General features: G+C 38.0%; 1 protein-coding gene across 1 annotated transcript in view; it reads right to left on the bottom strand.

Annotated features, from left to right (window-relative positions):
• Positions 1–183: 183 nt before the first annotated feature.
• Positions 184–24,692, bottom strand: part of LOC135549692 (solute carrier family 45 member 4-like) — a 93,324-nt gene continuing 68,815 nt past the window's right edge. Inside the window, exons 5-9 of the mRNA XM_064979898.1 lie at positions 23,653–23,832; positions 22,265–23,448; positions 21,855–21,954; positions 20,407–20,618; positions 184–5,303 (exon numbers count right to left, since the gene is read on the bottom strand). Coding sequence (XP_064835970.1) covers positions 4,938–5,303; positions 20,407–20,618; positions 21,855–21,954; positions 22,265–23,448; positions 23,653–23,832 — 2,042 coding nt within the window. The 3' untranslated portion in view covers positions 184–4,937. The remainder of the gene's footprint in view (positions 5,304–20,406; positions 20,619–21,854; positions 21,955–22,264; positions 23,449–23,652; positions 23,833–24,692) is intronic.

The raw sequence follows: 24,692 nt of genomic DNA, 5'->3' as shown, positions 1-24,692 counted from the left end.
GTTGACCTAAAAACAAACCACCCTCTAACGTTAACATGACTTCATATTACGCTTGTACAGTTTTTCAGAGATGCTGGTGATGCAGTTTATCAGTATATGTGTAGATACATATCTAATAGTTAGTCTTCAAAATGCCATGTATGAAAGTGTAGTTTAATAATAAAGAGACAGAAGCTCTTTGGTTATTAAGAGTTTTTTTAAAGGTGCATTCAATACAGTGTTCTTCCATACTTCTACATATGAAGGCTCAAGCATATTTACACAACGTATATAGTACTTAAAAAAACTAATACAAATAATCAGCTTTTTTATAGCAGCAAAATAAACTAAAATAATATTTACAACTTTCATGACAAGGTATATAGTACACTGCAAATACTCTGTTTTCCCCATTACTACATCTTTAAAGTAACATCCATGATTAATTTCATTAACAGAAAAAAATACATATATGCAACTCACATTGTCCTAAAATCAGATGATCTTATAAAAGGTATCTTTAACATAATGAGAGATGAATAATAGCATTTTCCAATCAAAAGCAACAACAGGGAAATTGATCTTAAGAACTAGGCCTATACGTATTCAAAGATATTTCTGTGTAAAAATATGTACAATTAAATGTTGGTAATGCAGCGCGACCTCAAGCTTTGAAAGTAGAGTGAATTGTAAACCAGATGATTGTGGAGACGTAGGAACAGGAAAAACTGAGGTGAGATTGAAATCTAACACGCACACACACACACTCATTCGCACACACTCATGTGTTTCAAACACATTCCAGTCCTCTGATTACTGTAACATGCCTCTCTTGCATTTGTTACAACTGTAAATATCTCTCTCTTTATTTGTATATCTTTAAATAAAGTGAAAGTGTCCATTTAACAAGAAAATATCTAAAAATAAATATCCACAGTTTAGATTTTTTTTCTTTTGCAAGATTATTCTTTTTTTTCTTCAAACTTTGTATGTGCAAGTTCTGTGCAATGTCAGACCCTCTACCCATCACAAAACAACAAAGATTTTACATTCATTACTTTTTCATTGTCACCTGATGGAATCAAGGAAACTCCAACTCTCAGCAGGCCTTTCAATGTAGGCCACTATCTTAACATTCCAGAGTCAACAGCAAGAGGTTCAGGAAAACGTTCATACACTTCCTTGTATCTTAGAAACACTCAAGTTGCACTTCAAGTATTCAACAAGGTGTGGTTCTCTTAAAAACCAAACCAATACTATGCTTCTTTAGTCACAAGTACATGGTTGTTGTTTTTCTTTTTCATATAACTATGATACACATAGGCTACATCCACCCAGGCAGTCTAAAAGTTCACCTGACCCCAGTCTTAACACTTCCACCCTTGCTTACTGAGGCAGAAAACATTATTGCAACGATTGACAGATTTGTCAAAAAACTTGATGCTCCGTTTGTTTTCACTTCAAGTTTGGTATAAATCTCCTCGACACTGAAAAGATGTCAGCTTATTGTTTTTCAGTTTATCACTTATTAATAAAGGTTAAATTACACTTGCACAAATCTACCTCTATGGATTAACATGTACCCTAAACAAGAGACGACAGAGTGATGTACTCTAACTGTTTAATATAATAAACATGTAGTAGAAGGAAGCCATATCTCGTATACGGTAAGTATTCCTGTAGAAACACAGCCAACCTGGATAGTTTTGGGGTCGTCCCAGCTCTAGAGAGCCCTAAGAAGGCTCTGGTTAAACCTCCTGGGACCTGTCACAGCAGAGACACATGGACCTGTAAAGCCAAAACCAGCATATACGCTCAACGCAACAGACACACCAGCTGGACATTTAACCCCAATGAGTTTTACAGTGGAGCTCTACTTCCTCCACTTGCTTCCACCCTCAGCCCACCATGTCTTCTATACAAGAATTAAACTGAGCCCCCATTCCAGCTCAGGGTAAACAGTGCATTTGGAAAGTATTCTGACCCCTTGACCTTTTCTACATTTTGTTGTTACACTCATCAATCTACACACAATACCCAACAATGACAAAGCATTTTTGCAAATGTATAAACCCCCCCTGGAAATATCACGTTTACATAAGTATTCAGAACTTCTACTCAGTACTTTGTTGAAGCACCTTTGATAGCGATTACAGCCTCAAGTCTTCTTGTGTATGACGCTACAAGCTTGGCACACCTGTATTTTAGGAGTTTCTCCCATTCTTCTCTACAGGTCCTCTCAAGCTCTGTCAGGTTGGATTGGAAGCGTTGCTGCACAGCTATTTTCAGGTCTCTCCGGGGATGTTCAATCGGGTTCAAGTCCGGGCTCTGGCTACTTAAGGACATTCAGAGACTTGTCCCACATCCACTCCTGCATTGTCTTGGCTGTGTGCTTAGGGTCGTTGTCCTGTTGGAAGGTGAACCTTCGCCCCAGTCTGAGGTCCTGAGTGCTCTTGAGCAGATTTTCATCAAGGATCTCGCTGTACTTTGCTCCGCTCATCTTTCCCTCGATCCTGACTCTTCTCGCAGTACCTGCCTCTAAAAAACATCCCCACAGCATAATGCTGCAACCATAATTCTTCACTGTAGGGATGGTGCCAGGCTTCCACCAGGCGTGAGATTTGGCATTCAGGCCAAAGAAGTCAATCTTGGTTTCATCAGACCAGAGAATCTTGTTTCTCATGGCCTGAGAATCCTTTAAGTGCCTTTTAGCAAACTCCAAGCAGGCTGTCATGTGCCTTTTAGTGAAGAGTGGCTTCCATCTGGCCACTCTACCATAAAGGCCTGATTGGTGGAGTGCTGCAGAGATGGTTGAACTTCTGGAAGGTTCTCCCATCTCCACAGAGGAACTCTGTCAGAATGACCATAGGGTCACTGCCCTTCTCCCCCAATTGCTAAGTTTGGCCGGGCGACCAGCTCTGGGAAGAGTCTTGGTGGTTACAGACTCCTTCCATTTTAAGAGTGATGGAGGCCACTGTGTTCTTGGGGACCTTCAATGCTGCAGACATATTTTGGTACCCTTATATATATTATATAGACAAGTTTGTGCCTTTCAAATTATGTCCAATCAATTGAAATTACCACAGGTTAACTCCAATCAAGTTGTAGAAACATCTCAAGGATGAGCAATGGAAACAGGATGCACTGGAGCTCAATTTTGAGTTTCATAGCAAAGGGTCTGAATACTTATGTAAATAAGGTATTTCTGTTTTTGTTTTTTTATACATTTTCAAAAATGCCTAAACTGGTTTTCGGCTTTGTCATTATGGGGTATTTTATTTAGATTGATAAGGAAAAAATTCAATTTATATCAATTTTAGAATAAGGCTGTAACGTAACAAAATGTGGAAAAATTGAAGGGGTCTGAATACTTTCCCTATGCACTGTATGTAGGCCATGCAGAGCCAACATGGCGGGTTAGCATTTAGCTTGGGCTGCTTCCGAGCACAGCACAACTCGCCACATGGCCCAAACCATGCAGCAACCAGGTTTCTAAAATGTAAACAGACTACAAAAGTGAGAGGATATTACTCTTCTTTTAAGACCCATTACTTCGTTTTCAATCAGTTAGAAACTGAAAATAGAAGACCTATGTGGTAGGAAAAGAACCAACTTCAATTCCTGCACAGTTTAAGTTCTGCCTAGGGGCTCCTCCCCCAACCCTCCATCTAACCGCACTCCCACATTTGACAAACATCTAGCTAGTTTTAGTAACATCCTCAAAAAAAGGACAACAGCTGAAATTGTGCAGCGAGTGACACAATCCATTAACATTGCTTTTGAAACAAGAGAAAGAAAAATAAGTAGTAGTAAGGGAAAATAAGTAGTAGTAAGGGAAAATAAGTAGTAGTAAGGGAGAATAAGTAGTAGTAAGGGAAAATAAGTAGTAGTAAGGGAAAATAAGTAGTAGTAAGGGAAAATAAGCGCAAAATCTGTTTCTTCTCACTGAGACAGAAAAGCGCTCCTCAGCTTCTCTCCTTTGTTTGGTATGCACTCCTTCGTAACTCCAACGCAGCACTGAGATTCTTTCTCTTGAGCATTTTCTTAAAGTGTTTCTGTTCTCCGTCAATGGTAATGCCCTTGAGGACGTGATCTCAGAAGGATTTATACTGAAAGGTGGAAAATAGGATCCTTAGTATAAATTACTAAAGAGGATAAAGATATCTATGTGTAGATATAGTGTAACTGGTCTTAGTATGTGACAACTTAGTATGTGCTAAAATAAAATAAATAAGAGAACTATTTACCAAACAATGCCTTCTTTCGCTCCTGACTTTGGAGATGCTCTCCTGAAGAAGAAGAAATCTCCTCCTTATACCTGTGCTGTTTCCTCTTAAAGCCACTAAAAACCTTTAAAGTCCAAAAAGTAAAACATCAACCCTGTAAATTATACCGGGCCTGGCCACATTTGGTGATTACAATGTCCTTCTGCAATATCATGTCAAAAATATATAGAGTAAAATAAACTAAATAAAATTTTCAATCAAAAGGAAGAGCAATTTTCAGTATTTTCAAATGATTCACTTATTAGAAGAATAAAATATCTCTTAAACTATTTTTGTCTTGACCCATGAATGGAAGTGCAAGAGTGAAGTGCATGTCTTTTTGAGAGATCCCAGTTCAGCGTGTGAACGACGGTCAGTCATGTGTGTATCCATTGTCCCCTGATCTGTCCTATCCAGTCGGACCGCCTTGATGGCGGCTCCTGGTGGCCCTGAGAGGGAGAGATGATTGTCCTCTCCTCGCCACACCACAGTCCTGAGACCGCAACACATATTAAATGAAAAGTACAAATGAAACTTTAAAACATCCTGGCCCATGTGTCCCAGAGAAAGAGCAGGTCGGTCAAGCCCATGCCATGGAGCACAGTCTTCGGTGGCGGAAAAGGGAATGTCAGTTGTAATTTATATTTTTTGTTGATGTCGTTTGCATCGCTATGGTAACAGTAACCCCCTCCATCACAGAGTGGATTCGCACTCCACTTTACACGTAGTAGTGGTGGCGGCGCCTTTCTTGGTCAGTTTTAGAACACTGGGTTTCTCTGTGCCGCTGTTATCAGAGGAGGGCCCTGTTAAAGCTTTCTGCTCACCCTTGGCCTCCGCATCGCCGTGGCTCGGGTAGATGACCAGGAACCAGGCGGTGAGGAAACCCAGGAAGGAGCCGCCGGACGCCACCATAGGGATGACCCGCACGCTACCTGTGGCGTCCACCGCCGCGCCCAGTGCCGATGCCACTAGGATCTGGGAGATGTACACCTGGCATGACAGGATGGCACAGTCGATGCCGAAGCCCCGCTTGGAGTTCCCTGGGCTGTGGTGGATGTACTGGGAGAGGAGGAAAGGGGGGAAGAGAGAGGGGGAAAGGGGGAAGAGAGAGGGGAAAGGAGGGAAGAGAGAGGGTAAAGGAGGGAATAGAGAGGGGGAAAGGAGGGAATAGAGAGGGGGAAAGGAGGGAATAGAGAGGGAAAGGGGGAAGAGAGAGGGGGAAAGGAGGGAATAGAGAGGGGGAAAGGAGGGAATAGAGAGGGGAAAGGGGGAAGAGAGAGGGGGAAAGGAGGGAATAGAGAGGGGGAAAGGAGGGAAGAGAGAGGGGGAAAGGAGGGAATAGAGAGGGGGAAAGGAGGGAATAGAGAGGGGAAAGGAGGGAATAGAGAGGGGGAAAGGAGGGAATAGAGAGGGGGAAAGGAGGGAAGAGAGAGGGGGAAAGGAGGGAATAGAGAGGGGGAAAGGAGGGAATAGAGAGGGGGAAAGGAGGGAATAGAGAGTGGGAAAGGAGGGAATAGAGAGGGGGAAAGGAGGGAATAGAGAGGGGAAAGGGGGAAGAGAGAGGGGGAAAGGAGGGAATAGAGAGGGGAAAGGGGGGAAGAGAGAGGGGGAAAGGAGGGAATAGAGAGGGGGAAAGGAGGGAATAGAGAGGGGGAAAGGAGGGAAGAGAGCAGGAGAGAAGAGACAAGGTATCAAATAATTGGCAAGTTGTCATTGTAAAAAATAAAAGTTTTTTAACTGACTGACTGTACCTGGTTAAATAAATTATAAAACATTCTCAGAGATTTGTATATAATGGAGCTATGATATTAACCTGTATAACCTGTTCCGGCATGTTCTGATGGAATCTGGCCTTTAAATGCTCTATTAGTCTTGGCATAGTGACATAAAGGTTTACGTTTCTGGATCTTTTTATGGCTTGACACCCCAGCATACAGCCTGGAGGTTATCATAACAGTCAGCAGATGAAACATTACCACTGTCTGTTGGCATCTTCAAATCTGTCATCTTGGATATGGGCCTGCAATAACATCCTTCAGCAGATGTTACCTCTAATGTCTAGTGTATGTGATTTAAAGTGTATCTAATGAGACATCAACTACGTACCCTATGTATACTAAACAACATCTTGGAACATGTGGTTTAAAAAATCTTGACGCCAAATGTTGTATGGATTGCTGCCAATGATTTGACTAACCTGATTTTAATTCACACTGTGTGAAAAGTGAATAGCATTTCTTCTGAACATCATCTGATATATAATTGATCCAGTCTAATAACTAACCTGTTATCAGCATGTTACTAACTAACTAGCCTGTTATAGTGTGTAACTAACTAAGTAACCTGTTATATCAGTGTGTTACTAACTAACTAACTAGCTAAACTGTTATAGCAGTGTGTTACTAACTAACCTGTTATCAGCGTGTTACTAACTAACCTGTGATATCAGTGTGTAACTAACTAACTAACCTGTTATATCAGTGTGTTACTAACTAACTAACCTGTTATATCAGTGTGTTACTAACTAACTAACTAATTAACTAACCTGTTATACCAGTGTGTAACTAGCTAACCTGTTATATCAGTGTGTAACTAACTAACCTGTTATATCAGTGTGTAACTAACTAACATGTTGTTATCTTAGTGTGTAACTAACTAACCTGATATCTCAGTGTGTAACTAACTAACTAGTTATAACTAACTAACCTGTTACATCAGTGTGTAACTAACTAACTAACTAACCTGTTATATCAGTGTGCAACTAACTAACCTGTTATATCAGTGTGTAAAGAACTAACTAAACTGTTATAGCAGTGTGTAACTAACTAACCTGTTATATCAGTGTGTAATTAACCTGTTATATCAGTGTGTAACTAGCTAACCTGTTCTCATTGTGTTACTAACTAACCTGTTATATCAGTGTGTAACTAACTAACCAGTTATATCAGTGTGCAACTAACAACCTGTTATATCAGTGTGTTACTAACTAACTAACCTGTTATATCAGTGTGTTACTAACTAACTAACCTGTTATATCAGTGTGTAACTAACTAACTAACTAACCTGTTATATCAGTGTGTAATTAGCCTGTTATATCAGTATGTTACTAACTAATTAACTAACCTGTTATATCAGTGTGTAACTAGCTAACCTGTTATCTCAGTGTGTTACTAACTAAATAACCTGTTATATCAGTGTGTAACTAACTAACTAGTTATATCAGTGTGCAACTAACTAACCTGTTATATCAGTGTGTAACTAACTAACTAGTTATATCAGTGTGCAACTAACTAACCTGTTATATCAGTGTGCAAGTAACTAAACTGTTATATCAGTGTGTCACTAACTAACTAACCTGTTATCGCAGTGTGTTACTAACTAACTAACCTCTAATATCAGTGTGTAACTAACTAGTTATATCAGTGTGCAACTAGCTAACCTGTTATATCAGTGTGTAACTAACTAACTAAATTGTTATATCAGTGTGTTACTAACTAATTAACTAACCTGTTATATCAGTGTGTAACTAGCTAACCTGTTATCTCAGTGTGTTACTAACTAACTAACTAACCTGTTATATCAGTGTGTAACTAACTAACTAGTTATATCAGTGTGCAAATAACTAACCTGTTATATCAGTAACTAACTAACCTGTTATATCAGTGTGTAATTAACCTGTTATATCAGTGTGTAACTAGCTAACCTGTTCTCATTGTGTTACTAACTAACCTGTTATATCAGTGTGTAACTAACTAACCAGTTATATCAGTGTGCAACTAACAACCTGTTATATCAGTGTGTTACTAACTAACTAACCTGTTATATCAGTGTGTTACTAACTAACTAACCTGTTATATCAGTGTGTAACTAACTAACTAACTAACCTGTTATATCAGTGTGTAATTAGCCTGTTATATCAGTATGTTACTAACTAATTAACTAACCTGTTATATCAGTGTGTAACTAGCTAACCTGTTATCTCAGTGTGTTACTAACTAAATAACCTGTTATATCAGTGTGTAACTAACTAACTAGTTATATCAGTGTGCAACTAACTAACCTGTTATATCAGTGTGTAACTAACTAACTAGTTATATCAGTGTGCAACTAACTAACCTGTTATATCAGTGTGCAAGTAACTAAACTGTTATATCAGTGTGTCACTAACTAACTAACCTGTTATCGCAGTGTGTTACTAACTAACTAACCTCTAATATCAGTGTGTAACTAACTAGTTATATCAGTGTGCAACTAGCTAACCTGTTATATCAGTGTGTAACTAACTAACTAAATTGTTATATCAGTGTGTTACTAACTAATTAACTAACCTGTTATATCAGTGTGTAACTAGCTAACCTGTTATCTCAGTGTGTTACTAACTAACTAACTAACCTGTTATATCAGTGTGTAACTAACTAACTAGTTATATCAGTGTGCAAATAACTAACCTGTTATATCAGTAACTAACTAACCTGTTATATCAGTGTGTAATTAACCTGTTATATCAGTGTGTAACTAGCTAACCTGTTCTCATTGTGTTACTAACTAACCTGTTATATCAGTGTGTAACTAACTAACCAGTTATATCAGTGTGCAACTAACAACCTGTTATATCAGTGTGTTACTAACTAACTAACCTGTTATATCAGTGTGTTACTAACTAACTAACCTGTTATATCAGTGTGTAACTAACTAACTAACTAACCTGTTATATCAGTGTGTAATTAGCCTGTTATATCAGTATGTTACTAACTAATTAACTAACCTGTTATATCAGTGTGTAACTAGCTAACCTGTTATCTCAGTGTGTTACTAACTAAATAACCTGTTATATCAGTGTGTAACTAACTAACTAGTTATATCAGTGTGCAACTAACTAACCTGTTATATCAGTGTGTAACTAACTAACTAGTTATATCAGTGTGCAACTAACTAACCTGTTATATCAGTGTGCAAGTAACTAAACTGTTATATCAGTGTGTCACTAACTAACTAACCTGTTATCGCAGTGTGTTACTAACTAACTAACCTCTAATATCAGTGTGTAACTAACTAGTTATATCAGTGTGCAACTAGCTAACCTGTTATATCAGTGTGTAACTAACTAACTAAATTGTTATATCAGTGTGTTACTAACTAATTAACTAACCTGTTATATCAGTGTGTAACTAGCTAACCTGTTATCTCAGTGTGTTACTAACTAACTAACTAACCTGTTATATCAGTGTGTAACTAACTAACTAGTTATATCAGTGTGCAAATAACTAACCTGTTATATCAGTAAGTAACTAACTAGTTATATCAGTGTGCAACTAACTAACCTGTTATATCAGTGTGTCACTAACTAACCTGTTATATCAGTGTGTTACTAACTAACTAACCTGTTATATCAGTGTGCAAGTAACTGACCTGTTATATCAGTGTGCAACTAACTAACCTGTTATATCAGTGTGTCACTAACTAACTAACCTGTTATATCAGTGTGTAACTAACTAGTTATATCAGTGTGCAACTAACAAACCTGTTATATCAGTGTGTAACTAACTAACTAACCTGTTATATCAGTGTGTAACTAACTAACCTGTTACATCAGTGTGTAACTAACTAGTCATATCAGTGTGCAACTAACAACCTGTTATATCAGTGTGTAACTAACTAACCTGTTATATCAGTGTGCAACTGAACCTGTTATATCAGTGTGTATCTACCTAACCTGTTATATCAGTGTAACTAACTAACCTGTTATATCAGTGTGTAACTAACTAACCTGTTATACTAACTAACCTGTTATATCAGTGTGTATCTACCTAACCTGTTATATCAGTGTGTATCTACCTAACCTGTTATATCAGTGTAACTAACTAACCTGTTATATCAGTGTGTATCTACCTAACCTGTTATATCAGTGTAACTAACTAACCTGTTATATCAGTGTGCAACTAACCTGTTATATCAGTGTGTATCTACCTAACCTGTTATATCAGTGTGTATCTACCTAACCTGTTATATCAGTGTGTAACTAACTAACCTGTTATATCAGTGTAACTAACTAACCTGTTATATCAGTGTGTAACTAACTAACCTGTTATATCAGTGTGTATCTACCTAACCTGTTATATCAGTGTGTAACTAACTAACCTGTTATATCAGTGTGTAACTAACGAACCTGTTATATCAGTGTGTATCTACCTAACTTGTTATATCAGTGTGTAACTAACTAACCAACCTGTTATATCAGTGTGTATCTACCTAACCTGTTATATCAGTGTGTAACTAACTAACCTGTTATATCAGTGTGTAACTAACTAACATTTTATATCAGTGTGTATCTACCTAACCTGTTATATCAGTGTGCAACTAACCTGTTATATCAGTGTGTAACTAACTAACCTGTTATATCAGTGTGTAACTAACTAACCTGTTATATCAGTGTGTATCTACCTAACCTGTTATATCAGTGTGTAACTAACTAACCTGTTATATCAGTGTGTAACTAACGAACCTGTTATATCAGTGTGTATCTACCTAACCTGTTATATCAGTGTGCAACTAACCTGTTATATCACCGTACAATTAACTAACTTGTTATATCAGTGTGCAACTAACCTGTTATATCACCGTACAATTAACTAACTTGTTATATCAGTGTGTAACTAACGAACCTGTTATATCAGTGTGTATCTACCTAACCTGTTATATCAGTGTGCAACTAACCTGTTATATCACCGTACAATTAACTAACTTGTTATATCAGTGTGTATCTACCTAACCTGTTATATCAGTGTGCAACTAACCTGTTATATCACCGTACAATTAACTAACTTGTTATATCAGTGTGTAACTAACTAACCTGTTATATCAGTGTGCAACTAACCTGTTATATCAGTGTGTATCTACCTAACCTGTTATATCAGTGTGTATCTACCTAACCTGTTATATCAGTGTGTAACTAACTAACCTGTTATATCAGTGTAACTAACTAACCTGTTATATCAGTGTGCAACTAACCTGTTATATCAGTGTGTATCTACCTAACCTGTTATATCAGTGTGTATCTACCTAACCTGTTATATCAGTGTGTAACTAACTAACCTGTTATATCAGTGTAACTAACTAACCTGTTATATCAGTGTGTAACTAACGAACCTGTTATATCAGTGTGTATCTACCTAACCTGTTATATCAGTGTGTATCTACCTAACCTGTTATATCAGTGTGTATCTACCTAACCTGTTATATCAGTGTGTAACTAACTAACCTGTTATATCAGTGTAACTAACTAACCTGTTATATCAGTGTGTAACTAACTAACCTGTTATATCAGTGTGTATCTACCTAACCTGTTATATCAGTGTGTAACTAACTAACCTGTTATATCAGTGTGTAACTAACGAACCTGTTATATCAGTGTGTATCTACCTAACTTGTTATATCAGTGTGTAACTAACTAACCTGTTATATCAGTGTGTATCTACCTAACCTGTTATATCAGTGTGTAACTAACTAACCTGTTATATCAGTGTGTAACTAACGAACCTGTTATATCAGTGTGTATCTACCTAACCTGTTATATCAGTGTGCAACTAACCTGTTATATCAGTGTGTAACTAACTAACCTGTTATATCAGTGTGTAACTAACTAACCTGTTATATCAGTGTGTAACTAACTAACCTGTTATATCAGTGTGTATCTACCTAACCTGTTATATCAGTGTGTAACTAACTAACCTGTTATATCAGTGTGTAACTAACGAACCTGTTATATCAGTGTGTATCTACCTAACCTGTTATATCAGTGTGCAACTAACCTGTTATATCACCGTACAATTAACTAACTTGTTATATCAGTGTGCAACTAACCTGTTATATCACCGTACAATTAACTAACTTGTTATATCAGTGTGTAACTAACTAACCTGTTATATCAGTGTGTATCTACCTAACCTGTTATATCAGTGTGCAACTAACCTGTTATATCACCGTACAATTAACTAACTTGTTATATCAGTGTGTATCTACCTAACCTGTTATATCAGTGTGCAACTAACCTGTTATATCACCGTACAATTAACTAACTTGTTATATCAGTGTGTAACTAACTAACCTGTTATATCAGTGTGCAACTAACCTGTTATATCACCGTACAATTAACTAACTTGTTATATCAGTGTGTAACTAACTAACCTGTTATATCAGTGTGTAACTAACTAACCTGTTATATCAGTGTGTAACTAACTAACCTGTTATATCAGTGTGTAACTAACTAACCTGTTATATCAGTGTGTAACTAACTAGTTATATCAGTGTGCAACTAACGAACCTGTTATATCAGTGTGCAACTAACTAACCTGTTATATCAGTGTGTAACTAACTAACCTGTTATATCAGTGTGCAACTAACCTGTTATATCAGTGTGTAACTAACTAACCTGTTATATCAGTGTGCAACTAACCTGTTATATCACCGTGCAATTAACTAACTTGTTATATCAGTGTGTAACTAACGAACCTGTTATATCAGTGTGTATCTACCTAACCTGTTATATCAGTGTGCAACTAACCTGTTATATCACCGTACAATTAACTAACTTGTTATATCAGTGTGCAACTAACCTGTTATATCACCGTACAATTAACTAACTTGTTATATCAGTGTGTAACTAACGAACCTGTTATATCAGTGTGTATCTACCTAACTTGTTATATCAGTGTGTAACTAACTAACCTGTTATATCAGTGTGTAACTAACTAACCTGTTATATCAGTGTGCAACTAACCTGTTATATCACCGTACAATTAACTAACTTGTTATATCAGTGTGTAACTAACTAACCTGTTATATCAGTGTGTAACTAACTAACCTGTTATATCAGTGTGTAACTAACTAACCTGTTATATCAGTGTGCAACTAACGAACCTGTTATATCAGTGTAACTAACTAACCTGTTATATCAGTGTGCAACTAACCTGTTATATCAGTGTGTATCTACCTAACCTGTTATATCAGTGTGTAACTAACTAACCTGTTATATCAGTGTGCATCTACCTAACCTGTTATATCAGTGTGTAACTAACTAACCAGTTATATCAGTGTGCAACTAACAACCTGTTATATCAGTGTGTTACTAACTAACTAACCTGTTATATCAGTGTGTTACTAACTAACTAACCTGTTATATCAGTGTGTAACTAACTAACTAACTAACCTGTTATATCAGTGTGTAATTAGCCTGTTATATCAGTATGTTACTAACTAATTAACTAACCTGTTATATCAGTGTGTAACTAGCTAACCTGTTATCTCAGTGTGTTACTAACTAAATAACCTGTTATATCAGTGTGTAACTAACTAACTAGTTATATCAGTGTGCAACTAACTAACCTGTTATATCAGTGTGTAACTAACTAACTAGTTATATCAGTGTGCAACTAACTAACCTGTTATATCAGTGTGCAAGTAACTAAACTGTTATATCAGTGTGTCACTAACTAACTAACCTGTTATCGCAGTGTGTTACTAACTAACTAACCTCTAATATCAGTGTGTAACTAACTAGTTATATCAGTGTGCAACTAGCTAACCTGTTATATCAGTGTGTAACTAACTAACTAAATTGTTATATCAGTGTGTTACTAACTAATTAACTAACCTGTTATATCAGTGTGTAACTAGCTAACCTGTTATCTCAGTGTGTTACTAACTAACTAACTAACCTGTTATATCAGTGTGTAACTAACTAACTAGTTATATCAGTGTGCAAATAACTAACCTGTTATATCAGTAAGTAACTAACTAGTTATATCAGTGTGCAACTAACTAACCTGTTATATCAGTGTGTCACTAACTAACCTGTTATATCAGTGTGTTACTAACTAACTAACCTGTTATATCAGTGTGCAAGTAACTGACCTGTTATATCAGTGTGCAACTAACTAACCTGTTATATCAGTGTGTCACTAACTAACTAACCTGTTATATCAGTGTGTAACTAACTAGTTATATCAGTGTGCAACTAACAAACCTGTTATATCAGTGTGTAACTAACTAACTAACCTGTTATATCAGTGTGTAACTAACTAACCTGTTACATCAGTGTGTAACTAACTAGTTATATCAGTGTGCAACTAACGAACCTGTTATATCAGTGTGTAACTAACTAACCTGTTATATCAGTGTGCAACTAACGAACCTGTTATATCAGTGTGTATCTACCTAACCTGTTATATCAGTGTAACTAACTAACCTGTTATATCAGTGTGTAACTAACTAACCTGTTATATCAGTGTGTAACTAACTAACCTGTTATATCAGTGTGTATCTACCTAACCTGTTATATCAGTGTGTATCTACCTAACCTGTTATATCAGTGTAACTAACTAACCTGTTATATCAGTGTGTATCTACCTAACCTGTTATATCAGTGTAACTAACTAACCTGTTATATCAGTGTGCAACTAACCTGTTATATCAGTGTGTATCTACCTAACCTGTTATATCAGTGTGTAACTAACTAACCTGTTATATCAGTGTAACTAACTAACCTGTTATATCAGTGTGTAACTAACAAACCTGTTATATCAGTGTGTATCTACCTAACCTGTTATATCAGTGTGTATCTACCTAACCTGTTATATCAGTGTGTATCTACCTAACCTGTTATATCAGTGTGTATCTACCTAACCTGTTATATCAGTGTGTAACTAACTAACCTGTTATATCAGTGTAACTAACTAACCTGTTATATCAGTGTGTAACTAACTAACCTGTTATATCAGTGTGTATCTACCTAACCTGTTATATCAGTGTGTAACTAACTAACCTGTTATATCAGTGTGTAACTAACGAACCTGTTATATCAGTGTGTATCTACCTAACTTGTTATATCAGTGTGTAACTAACTAACCAACCTGTTATATCAGTGTGTATCTACCTAACCTGTTATATCAGTGTGTAACTAACTAACCTGTTATATCAGTGTGTAACTAACGAACCTGTTATATCAGTGTGTATCTACCTAACCTGTTATATCAGTGTGCAACTAACCTGTTATATCAGTGTGTAACTAACTAACCTGTTATATCAGTGTGTAACTAACTAACCTGTTATATCAGTGTGTATCTACCTAACCTGTTATATCAGTGTGTAACTAACTAACCTGTTATATCAGTGTGTAACTAACGAACCTGTTATATCAGTGTGTATCTACCTAACCTGTTATATCAGTGTGCAACTAACCTGTTATATCACCGTACAATTAACTAACTTGTTATATCAGTGTGCAACTAACCTGTTATATCACCGTACAATTAACTAACTTGTTATATCAGTGTGTAACTAACGAACCTGTTATATCAGTGTGTATCTACCTAACCTGTTATATCAGTGTGCAACTAACCTGTTATATCACCGTACAATTAACTAACTTGTTATATCAGTGTGTATCTACCTAACCTGTTATATCAGTGTGCAACTAACCTGTTATATCACCGTACAATTAACTAACTTGTTATATCAGTGTGTAACTAACTAACCTGTTATATCAGTGTGCAACTAACCTGTTATATCAGTGTGTATCTACCTAACCTGTTATATCAGTGTGTATCTACCTAACCTGTTATATCAGTGTGTAACTAACTAACCTGTTATATCAGTGTAACTAACTAACCTGTTATATCAGTGTGCAACTAACCTGTTATATCAGTGTGTATCTACCTAACCTGTTATATCAGTGTGTATCTACCTAACCTGTTATATCAGTGTGTAACTAACTAACCTGTTATATCAGTGTAACTAACTAACCTGTTATATCAGTGTGTAACTAACGAACCTGTTATATCAGTGTGTATCTACCTAACCTGTTATATCAGTGTGTATCTACCTAACCTGTTATATCAGTGTGTATCTACCTAACCTGTTATATCAGTGTGTATCTACCTAACCTGTTATATCAGTGTGTAACTAACTAACCTGTTATATCAGTGTAACTAACTAACCTGTTATATCAGTGTGTAACTAACTAACCTGTTATATCAGTGTGTATCTACCTAACCTGTTATATCAGTGTGTAACTAACTAACCTGTTATATCAGTGTGTAACTAACTAACCTGTTATATCAGTGTGTATCTACCTAACCTGTTATATCAGTGTGTAACTAACTAACCTGTTATATCAGTGTGTAACTAACGAACCTGTTATATCAGTGTGTATCTACCTAACCTGTTATATCAGTGTGCAACTAACCTGTTATATCAGTGTGTAACTAACTAACCTGTTATATCAGTGTGTAACTAACTAACCTGTTATATCAGTGTGTAACTAACTAACCTGTTATATCAGTGTGTATCTACCTAACCTGTTATATCAGTGTGTAACTAACTAACCTGTTATATCAGTGTGTAACTAACGAACCTGTTATATCAGTGTGTATCTACCTAACCTGTTATATCAGTGTGCAACTAACCTGTTATATCACCGTACAATTAACTAACTTGTTATATCAGTGTGCAACTAACCTGTTATATCACCGTACAATTAACTAACTTGTTATATCAGTGTGTAACTAACGAACCTGTTATATCAGTGTGTATCTACCTAACCTGTTATATCAGTGTGCAACTAACCTGTTATATCACCGTACAATTAACTAACTTGTTATATCAGTGTGTATCTACCTAACCTGTTATATCAGTGTGCAACTAACCTGTTATATCACCGTACAATTAACTAACTTGTTATATCAGTGTGTAACTAACTAACCTGTTATATCAGTGTGTAACTAACTAACCTGTTATATCAGTGTGTAACTAACTAACCTGTTATATCAGTGTGTAACTAACTAGTTATATCAGTGTGCAACTAACGAACCTGTTATATCAGTGTGTAACTAACTAACCTGTTATATCAGTGTGTAACTAACTAATCTGTTATATCAGTGTAACTAACTAAACTGTTATATCAGTGTGCAACTAACGAACCTGTTATATCAGTGTGCAACTAACTAACCTGTTATATCAGTGTGTAACTAACTAACCTGTTATATCAGTGTGCAACTAACCTGTTATATCAGTGTGTAACTAACTAACCTGTTATATCAGTGTGCAACTAACCTGTTATATCACCGTGCAATTAACTAACTTGTTATATCAGTGTGTAACTAACGAACCTGTTATATCAGTGTGTATCTACCTAACCTGTTATATCAGTGTGCAACTAACCTGTTATATCACCGTACAATTAACTAACTTGTTATATCAGTGTGCAACTAACCTGTTATATCACCGTACAATTAACTAACTTGTTATATCAGTGTGTATCTACCTAACCTGTTATATCAGTGTGCAACTAACCTGTTATATCACCGTACAATTAACTAACTTGTTATATCAGTGTGTATCTACCTAACCTGTTATATCAGTGTGCAACTAACCTGTTATATCACCGTACAATTAACTAACTTGTTATATCAGTGTGTAACTAACTAACCTGTTATATCAGTGTGCAACTAACCTGTTATATCACCGTACAATTAACTAACTTGTTATATCAGTGTGTAACTAACTAACCTGTTATATCAGTGTGTAACTAACTAACCTGTTATATCAGTGTGTAACTAACTAACCTGTTATATCAGTGTGCAACTAACGAACCTGTTATATCAGTGTAACTAACTAACCTGTTATATCAGTGTGCAACTAACCTGTTATATCAGTGTGTATCTACCTAACCTGTTATATCAGTGTGTAACTAACTAACCTGTTATATCAGTGTGCATCTACCTAACCTGTTATATCAGTGTGCAACTAACGAACCTGTTATATCAGTGTGTATCTACCTAACCTGTTATATCAGTGTAACTAACTAACCTGTTATATCAGTGTAACTAACTAACCTGTTATATCAGTGTGCAACTAACGAACCTGTTATATCAGTGTGTAACTAACTAACCTGTTATATCAGTGTAACTAACTAACCTGTTATATCAGTGTGTAACTAACGAACCTGTTATATCAGTGTGTATCTACCTAACCTGTTATATCAGTGTAACTAACTAACCTCTTATATCAGTGTGCAACTAACCTGTTATATCACCGTACAATTAACTAACTTGTTATATCAGTGTGCAACTAACCTGTTATATCACCGTACAATTAACTAACTTGTTATATCAGTGTGCAACTAACCTGTTATATCACCGTACAATTAACTAAATTGTTATATCAGTGTGTAACTAACGAACCTGTTATATCAGTGTGTATCTACCTAACCTGTTATATCAGTGTGTAACTAACCTGTTATATCACCGTACAATTAACTAACTTGTTATATCAGTGTGCAACTAACCTGTTATATCACCGTACAATTAACTAACCTGTTATATCAGTGTGCAACTAACCTGTTATATCACCGTACAATTAACTAACTTGTTATATCAGTGTGTATCTACCTAACCTGTTATATCAGTGTGCAACTAACCTGTTATATCACCGTACAATTAACTAACTTGTTATATCAGTGTGTAACTAACTAACCTGTTATATCAGTGTGTAACTAACTAACCTGTTATATCAGTGTGTAACTAACTAATCTGTTATATCAGTGTAACTAACTAACCTGTTATATCAGTGTGTAACTAACTAACCTGTTATATCAGTGTGTATCTACCTAACCTGTTATATCAGTGTGTAACTAACTAACCTGTTATATCAGTGTGTAACTAACTAATCTGTTATATCAGTGTAACTAACTAACCTGTTATATCAGTGTGTAACTAACTAACCTGTCATATCAGTGTGTATCTACCTAACCTGTTATATCAGTGTGCAACTAACCTGTTATATCAGTGTGTAACTAACTAACTTGTTATATCAGTGTGTAACTAACGAACCTGTTATATCAGTGTGTATCTACCTAACCTGTTATATCAGTGTGCAACTAACCTGTTATATCACCGTACAATTAACTAACTTGTTATATCAGTGTGCAACTAACCTGTTATATCACCGTACAATTAACTAACTTGTTATATCAGTGTGTAACTAATGAACCTGTTATATCAGTGTGTAACTAACGAACCTGTTATATCAGTGTGTATCTACCTAACCTGTTATATCAGTGTGCAACTAACCTGTTATATCACCGTACAATTAACTAACTTGTTATATCAGTGTGTAACTAACTAACCTGTTATATCAGTGTGTAACTAACTAACCTGTTATATCAGTGTGTATCTACCTAACCTGTTATATCAGTGTGCAACTAACCTGTTATATCACCGTACAATTAACTAACTTGTTATATCAGTGTGTATCTACCTAACCTGTTATATCAGTGTGCAACTAACCTGTTATATCACCGTACAATTAACTAACTTGTTATATCAGTGTGTAACTAACTAACCTGTTATATCAGTGTGTAACTAACTAACCTGTTATATCAGTGTGTAACTAACTAATCTGTTATATCAGTGTAACTAACTAACCTGTTATATCAGTGTGTAACTAACTAACCTGTTATATCAGTGTATAACTAACTAACCTGTTATATCAGTGTGTAACTAACTAACCTGTTATATCAGTGTGTAACTAACTAACCTGTTATATCAGTGTGTGTACTAACTACTATAGATCCTTACCTCTTTCATCTCATGGTATTGTCCCAGGAGTACTATCTAGTATAGATCCTTACCTCTTTCATCTCATGGTATTGTCCCAGGAGTACTATCTAGTATAGATCCTTACCTCTTTCATCTCATGGTATTGTCCCAGGAGTACTATCTAGTATAGATCCTTACCTCTTTCATCTCATGGTATTGTCAAAGGAGTACTATCTAGTATAGATCCTTACCTCTTTCATCTCATGGTATTGTCCCAGGAGTACTATCTAGTATAGATCCTTACCTCTTTCATCTAATGGTATTGTCCCAGGAGTACTATCTAGTATAGATCCTTACCTCTTTCATCTCGTGATATTGTCCCAGGAGTACTATCTAGTATAGATCCTTACCTCTTTCATCTAATGGTATTGTCCCAGGAGTACTATCTAGTATAGATCCTTACCTCTTTCATCTAATGGTATTGTCCCAGGAGTACTATCTAGTATAGATCCTTACCTCTTTCATCTCGTGATATTGTCCCAGGAGTACTATCTAGTATAGATCCTTACCTCTTTCATCTCATGGTATTGTCCCAGTAGGGCATAAGGGCAGTAGGAGATGCTCATGGAGATGATGCCCATGCTGCTGATCATCACCATGGAGACATAGACGTTGGGGAAGATGGCCATGACGGCCGTACCGATGGAGAAGCCCAGCGTACCCAGGATGTAGATAACCTTGATGCTCAGGTCAAAGTTGTCCAGGTACTTCTGCAGTAAGGCTGAAATAATACAATATAATAGTTTATAAACAAGGGGAGGTCAAATCATTTTATAAAGCCCTTTTTACATCGGCAGTTGTCACAAAGTGCTTTAAAGATACTTAGCCTAAACCCACAAGCAATGCAGATCAGAAGCACAGTGGCCAAGGCCTGAACCTACAAAGACGCCTAGATTTCATATGGCCTCGTATAAAAGTTGGTTTAGTTACAAGAGAGGCGACTCCTGTAAGTCTTATACACACTGTGGTTCAACTAGACGACATTCACCATGATTAAGTGACCAGTAATTAGTAAAGATTTCCTCTTGTAACTTACGCTGGGTGTTTAGGTGCTGGGTTGCTGTACAGTTCTTTGTGAATAGTCCAATTATAAAAAGCACTACAATTTCTTTTGACTAATTGAGTGACTGTATCACTTGCACAGATCATCTCAGCTCACTGGCTTGTCATAGTCGAACCGTCCAGCATGTGAACAGAGCGACAGATAGCACATTGGCTGCAGACTGAGCACATAGTTTAGAAAGGACTTTATGGCTGCCTCAGAGCACACAGACCTGCACAAGCCTCTGTCTGGGCCCTGTGCACTCAGCCTGGTCTCATAGACTAGACGCAACATAGTAAAAGTTAATCCAGGACACTCAACATAGTATGATATGTTACGTTTGGTATGGTTACATAAGACAGATGGTTACTTAAAGGAAAAAAAAGTAGTGTGGGTGAGCGTACAACGCAAACGTCTAGCAACCCAAAGGTTGCAAGTTTCGAATCTCATTACGGACAACTTTAGCATTTGCTCTAATTAGTTACTTTTTAGCTACTTTGCAACTACTTACCGTGTTTTAGCTAACCCTTCCCCTAACCTTAACCCTTCAACCTAACTCCTAAACTTAACCCTAACCTTAACCCTAGCCTTGCTAACGTTAACCAGCTAGCTAACGTTAGCCACCTAGCTCAAATTCCTAACATACTGCCGTTTTTGCAAATTTGTAACATATTGTACATTTTGCAAATTTGTAACGCTTACCATACGAAATGTAACATATCATAGTCAATGGAGTGTCTCAGATTTACATACAGAATAAAACGAAATGTTCTGAGACCAGGTTTGTGCACTCAGTCATTGGTCACTTAATTAATTTGTTAGTTTATTAGTTAGTTAGTTCATTCGTCCATCCTTCCATTCATCCATCCATCCATCCATCCATCCATGTATTCTACTCAATGACTGGTCAGTGACCTGAGCAGGAGGCAGCGGTCAAGGCATAGATGACCAGCCCCCAGCAGCCCATCTGAACTCCTTTGTGGTAGTTCTGCAGTTCCGTGGAGTTAGCGGGAGCCTGGAGAGAGGAGGGAAAACAACAGCTTTAGTTAGGGATAGAGAATGGGAGGCCGGTATCCCAGAGGTTAGAGAGAGGCGGGCCAGCAACCAGAGGGTATCCGGTTCAAATCCCAGGTCGGCAACAAAAATCTGGTGGGGAGTGAACTGGCAACCGGAGATTGAGTTTGTGTGATTAATAGTTTTTTATTTGCAGAAGACATCAAAAAAAGACATGTACATTTATGTCCAAATAAATACTTTGCCCACATAAATACAACAGGCTATATAATAACGTGGCATATTGGTCCTTGACGTCCCAGTAGCCTTACCGTGGGGTCGCCGTGATAGATGACCTGGCCCATGAAGTCAGTGTAGAAGACGGCCTCAGCGATGATGGAGAACCAGGTGAGGAGATGACAGACACAGAGCCTCATCAGCTCTGGAGGCATCTTCAGCATGGACAGCCACAGCAGCCTGACCGTGGTCTCCGTCTCCCCCTCCTCACTCTCTGTGTCCCCGCTGGAGTTGGTGTTGCCTGACTGGTGTCGCGCTCTGGGGTTCTGCTGTCTCCTCTTCTGTCTCCGCTGCACCTCGTATATGTCGTTCAAGCTGCGCGAGGGCTTGATGAGCAGCGCGGCGTTGGCTCGCCGGTAGCGGTAGCGGTGGGAGCCCACGCGGCCGTAGTAGGAGAAGGTGCAGGACGGCTGGCGGTAGAAGATGTGTCGGCGGTGCCGCATGGAAGCGTTTGTGCTGGCCGAGTTCTTCATGACCATGTGGGCATGCCCGTTGGCGCCCTGGCCCAAGCCGTTGGCATGCGCCCGGCCGTTTGGCGTCTTCTGCTCGTTGAGCTGGTTGTTGAGAAGCGCCTCTTCCCCGTCGCGGTCCTGCTCCTGCAGGAACTGGGACAGCCGGCAGATCTTTTTGGAGGTTTTGAGGAGGTCCTGGCTGCCTGTGCTGCTGCTGCGGCGTGGTGGAGAGCCGTGGTAGGACGACAGGCGGTCAGCAAAGATGGAGGGCTCGATGTGAAGCAGGGACAGAGCGTCGTGGTCCAGGTGATCCAGTGTGGCGTCGGCCATTTGCAGCACTGAGTCCGACTTGGACCTCACCATCTCCACATCCAGGAAGTCCATGTCCATGTCGTGCAATGAGCGCCCATCCTCTTCCCCATCACCATCCCTGTAGAACTCATAACGGTCGTAACGATCACAAGGGTCGTAGATGTCGTCCTCTCCGATGAGCTCCATGTGGGGGGTGTTGTGGCCATGAAGCTTCCCTGGGGAGCAGTTGTCCTTGTGGGCCGTGGAAGAAGCGGCGTCGGCCTCCTCGTCCAGCCGATCCTGCTGGGGGCTGTACCGCTGCTCTTCAATGCTGAACAGATGCAGCGCCACAGAGATAGTGAACAAGATGGCGGCAAAGAAGAAGAGGATCTGCTCCTGGGACTTGAAGATTGAGCCCAGGAATGTGTGGGTCCAGTCCAGACCGCCTAGTGCGTAGCCCACTGCTCCCCCACAACCTGGCCCAGGCACACACATGCAAAATACACAAACACACAATTAGCATCTCTAATAACACAACATAGCATGGATCTCCGTTTCAGCTGAATTTCCTGTTTGAGAATATTAAATTTCTTGAAACTTTCACAGACATTGCAGACAAAGGTATGGGCATGGAAACATCCTGAAATACAAGGTGAGTGCTACTAAGACATGTGCTGTACCAGAGGAGAAGGCGTGGATGTTGAGGGCCATGTCTTGTTCTTCAGTGTCTGCCACGTCTAGTAGGTAGGCCCTTATGGGACCCTCTGTTGCGTCTGCACTGAAGTCCAGCACTACTACACCGAGCACCGTCAGAACAATCCCTATGGGCTGGTTATTTGGCACGTCGCCGACGGCAAGTCCTGGAACACAACCAGAGACAGAGTTAGTATCCTAGCTGGTACAACACCTTCAGAAAACCATAGGCCTAATTCATAGACAGAAAGTTCGCCACAGAGACCACCACATCCTGTCAATCCAGTATGCATATTGATAAACTATATCCATCCTAGTTACTTTGCAGCTCTGCAACTATGAGAACACAGCTGTATTGAAAGCAGTAACCCCCTCAACATTTCATGACGAGAACCAAGAAAATGTTTTCAAAATAGCTTCTGAACTTTTGAAAATGGTATGTTCGTTAACGGTAAAATATGGCAAGATTTTTTTCTTAATTTCCTGAAAAGTTTCTGTTTTGTAAATAAGAGGTTTTCATCCAACAGCGACAATAGGATACCTCGTCAGTGTATACTATTTAAAGAGACTCCTACCCTGGTTCACTCCAATGCAGAGTTATCAGTACAAGCAGCACGCGTGAATCTAATTTATCAAAATATCCTCTAAAAATAAACACTAGCCAGAAACATTGTGCTTCACTGGTGTAAAACATCGTCCCTGTAATGTAAGTGTCATTAGTGTCACTGCAAATCTGGCCTACTGTGAATTATTTCACTGGGAATCTAAACTCTTAGTTGTAAACTCCCATTTACTACTTCCATCATAACATTGAGCCCAGAGGAACTCCCCATTGCCAGGACACAACAACAAAAAAGTCATTATTCCAACTTTCTCATTAAAGGGACAACGCTCTTTGGAAAATATTTAGCCAATTAACAACGACCACAGAGGAAGAGAAGTGTAAAAGTTGAAGGGAAAAAAGAGGTGTCGTACTGAAGTCTGTACTGTCTGAGTCTGTGTGTAGTCAGTCAGTGTGTAGTCAAGT

The sequence above is a fragment of the Oncorhynchus masou genome, chromosome 12, assembly GCF_036934945.1.
Source record: "Oncorhynchus masou masou isolate Uvic2021 chromosome 12, UVic_Omas_1.1, whole genome shotgun sequence".
Classification (NCBI taxonomy): Eukaryota; Metazoa; Chordata; class Actinopteri; order Salmoniformes; family Salmonidae; genus Oncorhynchus; species Oncorhynchus masou.
This window is presented reverse-complemented; position numbering and strand designations above follow the sequence as displayed.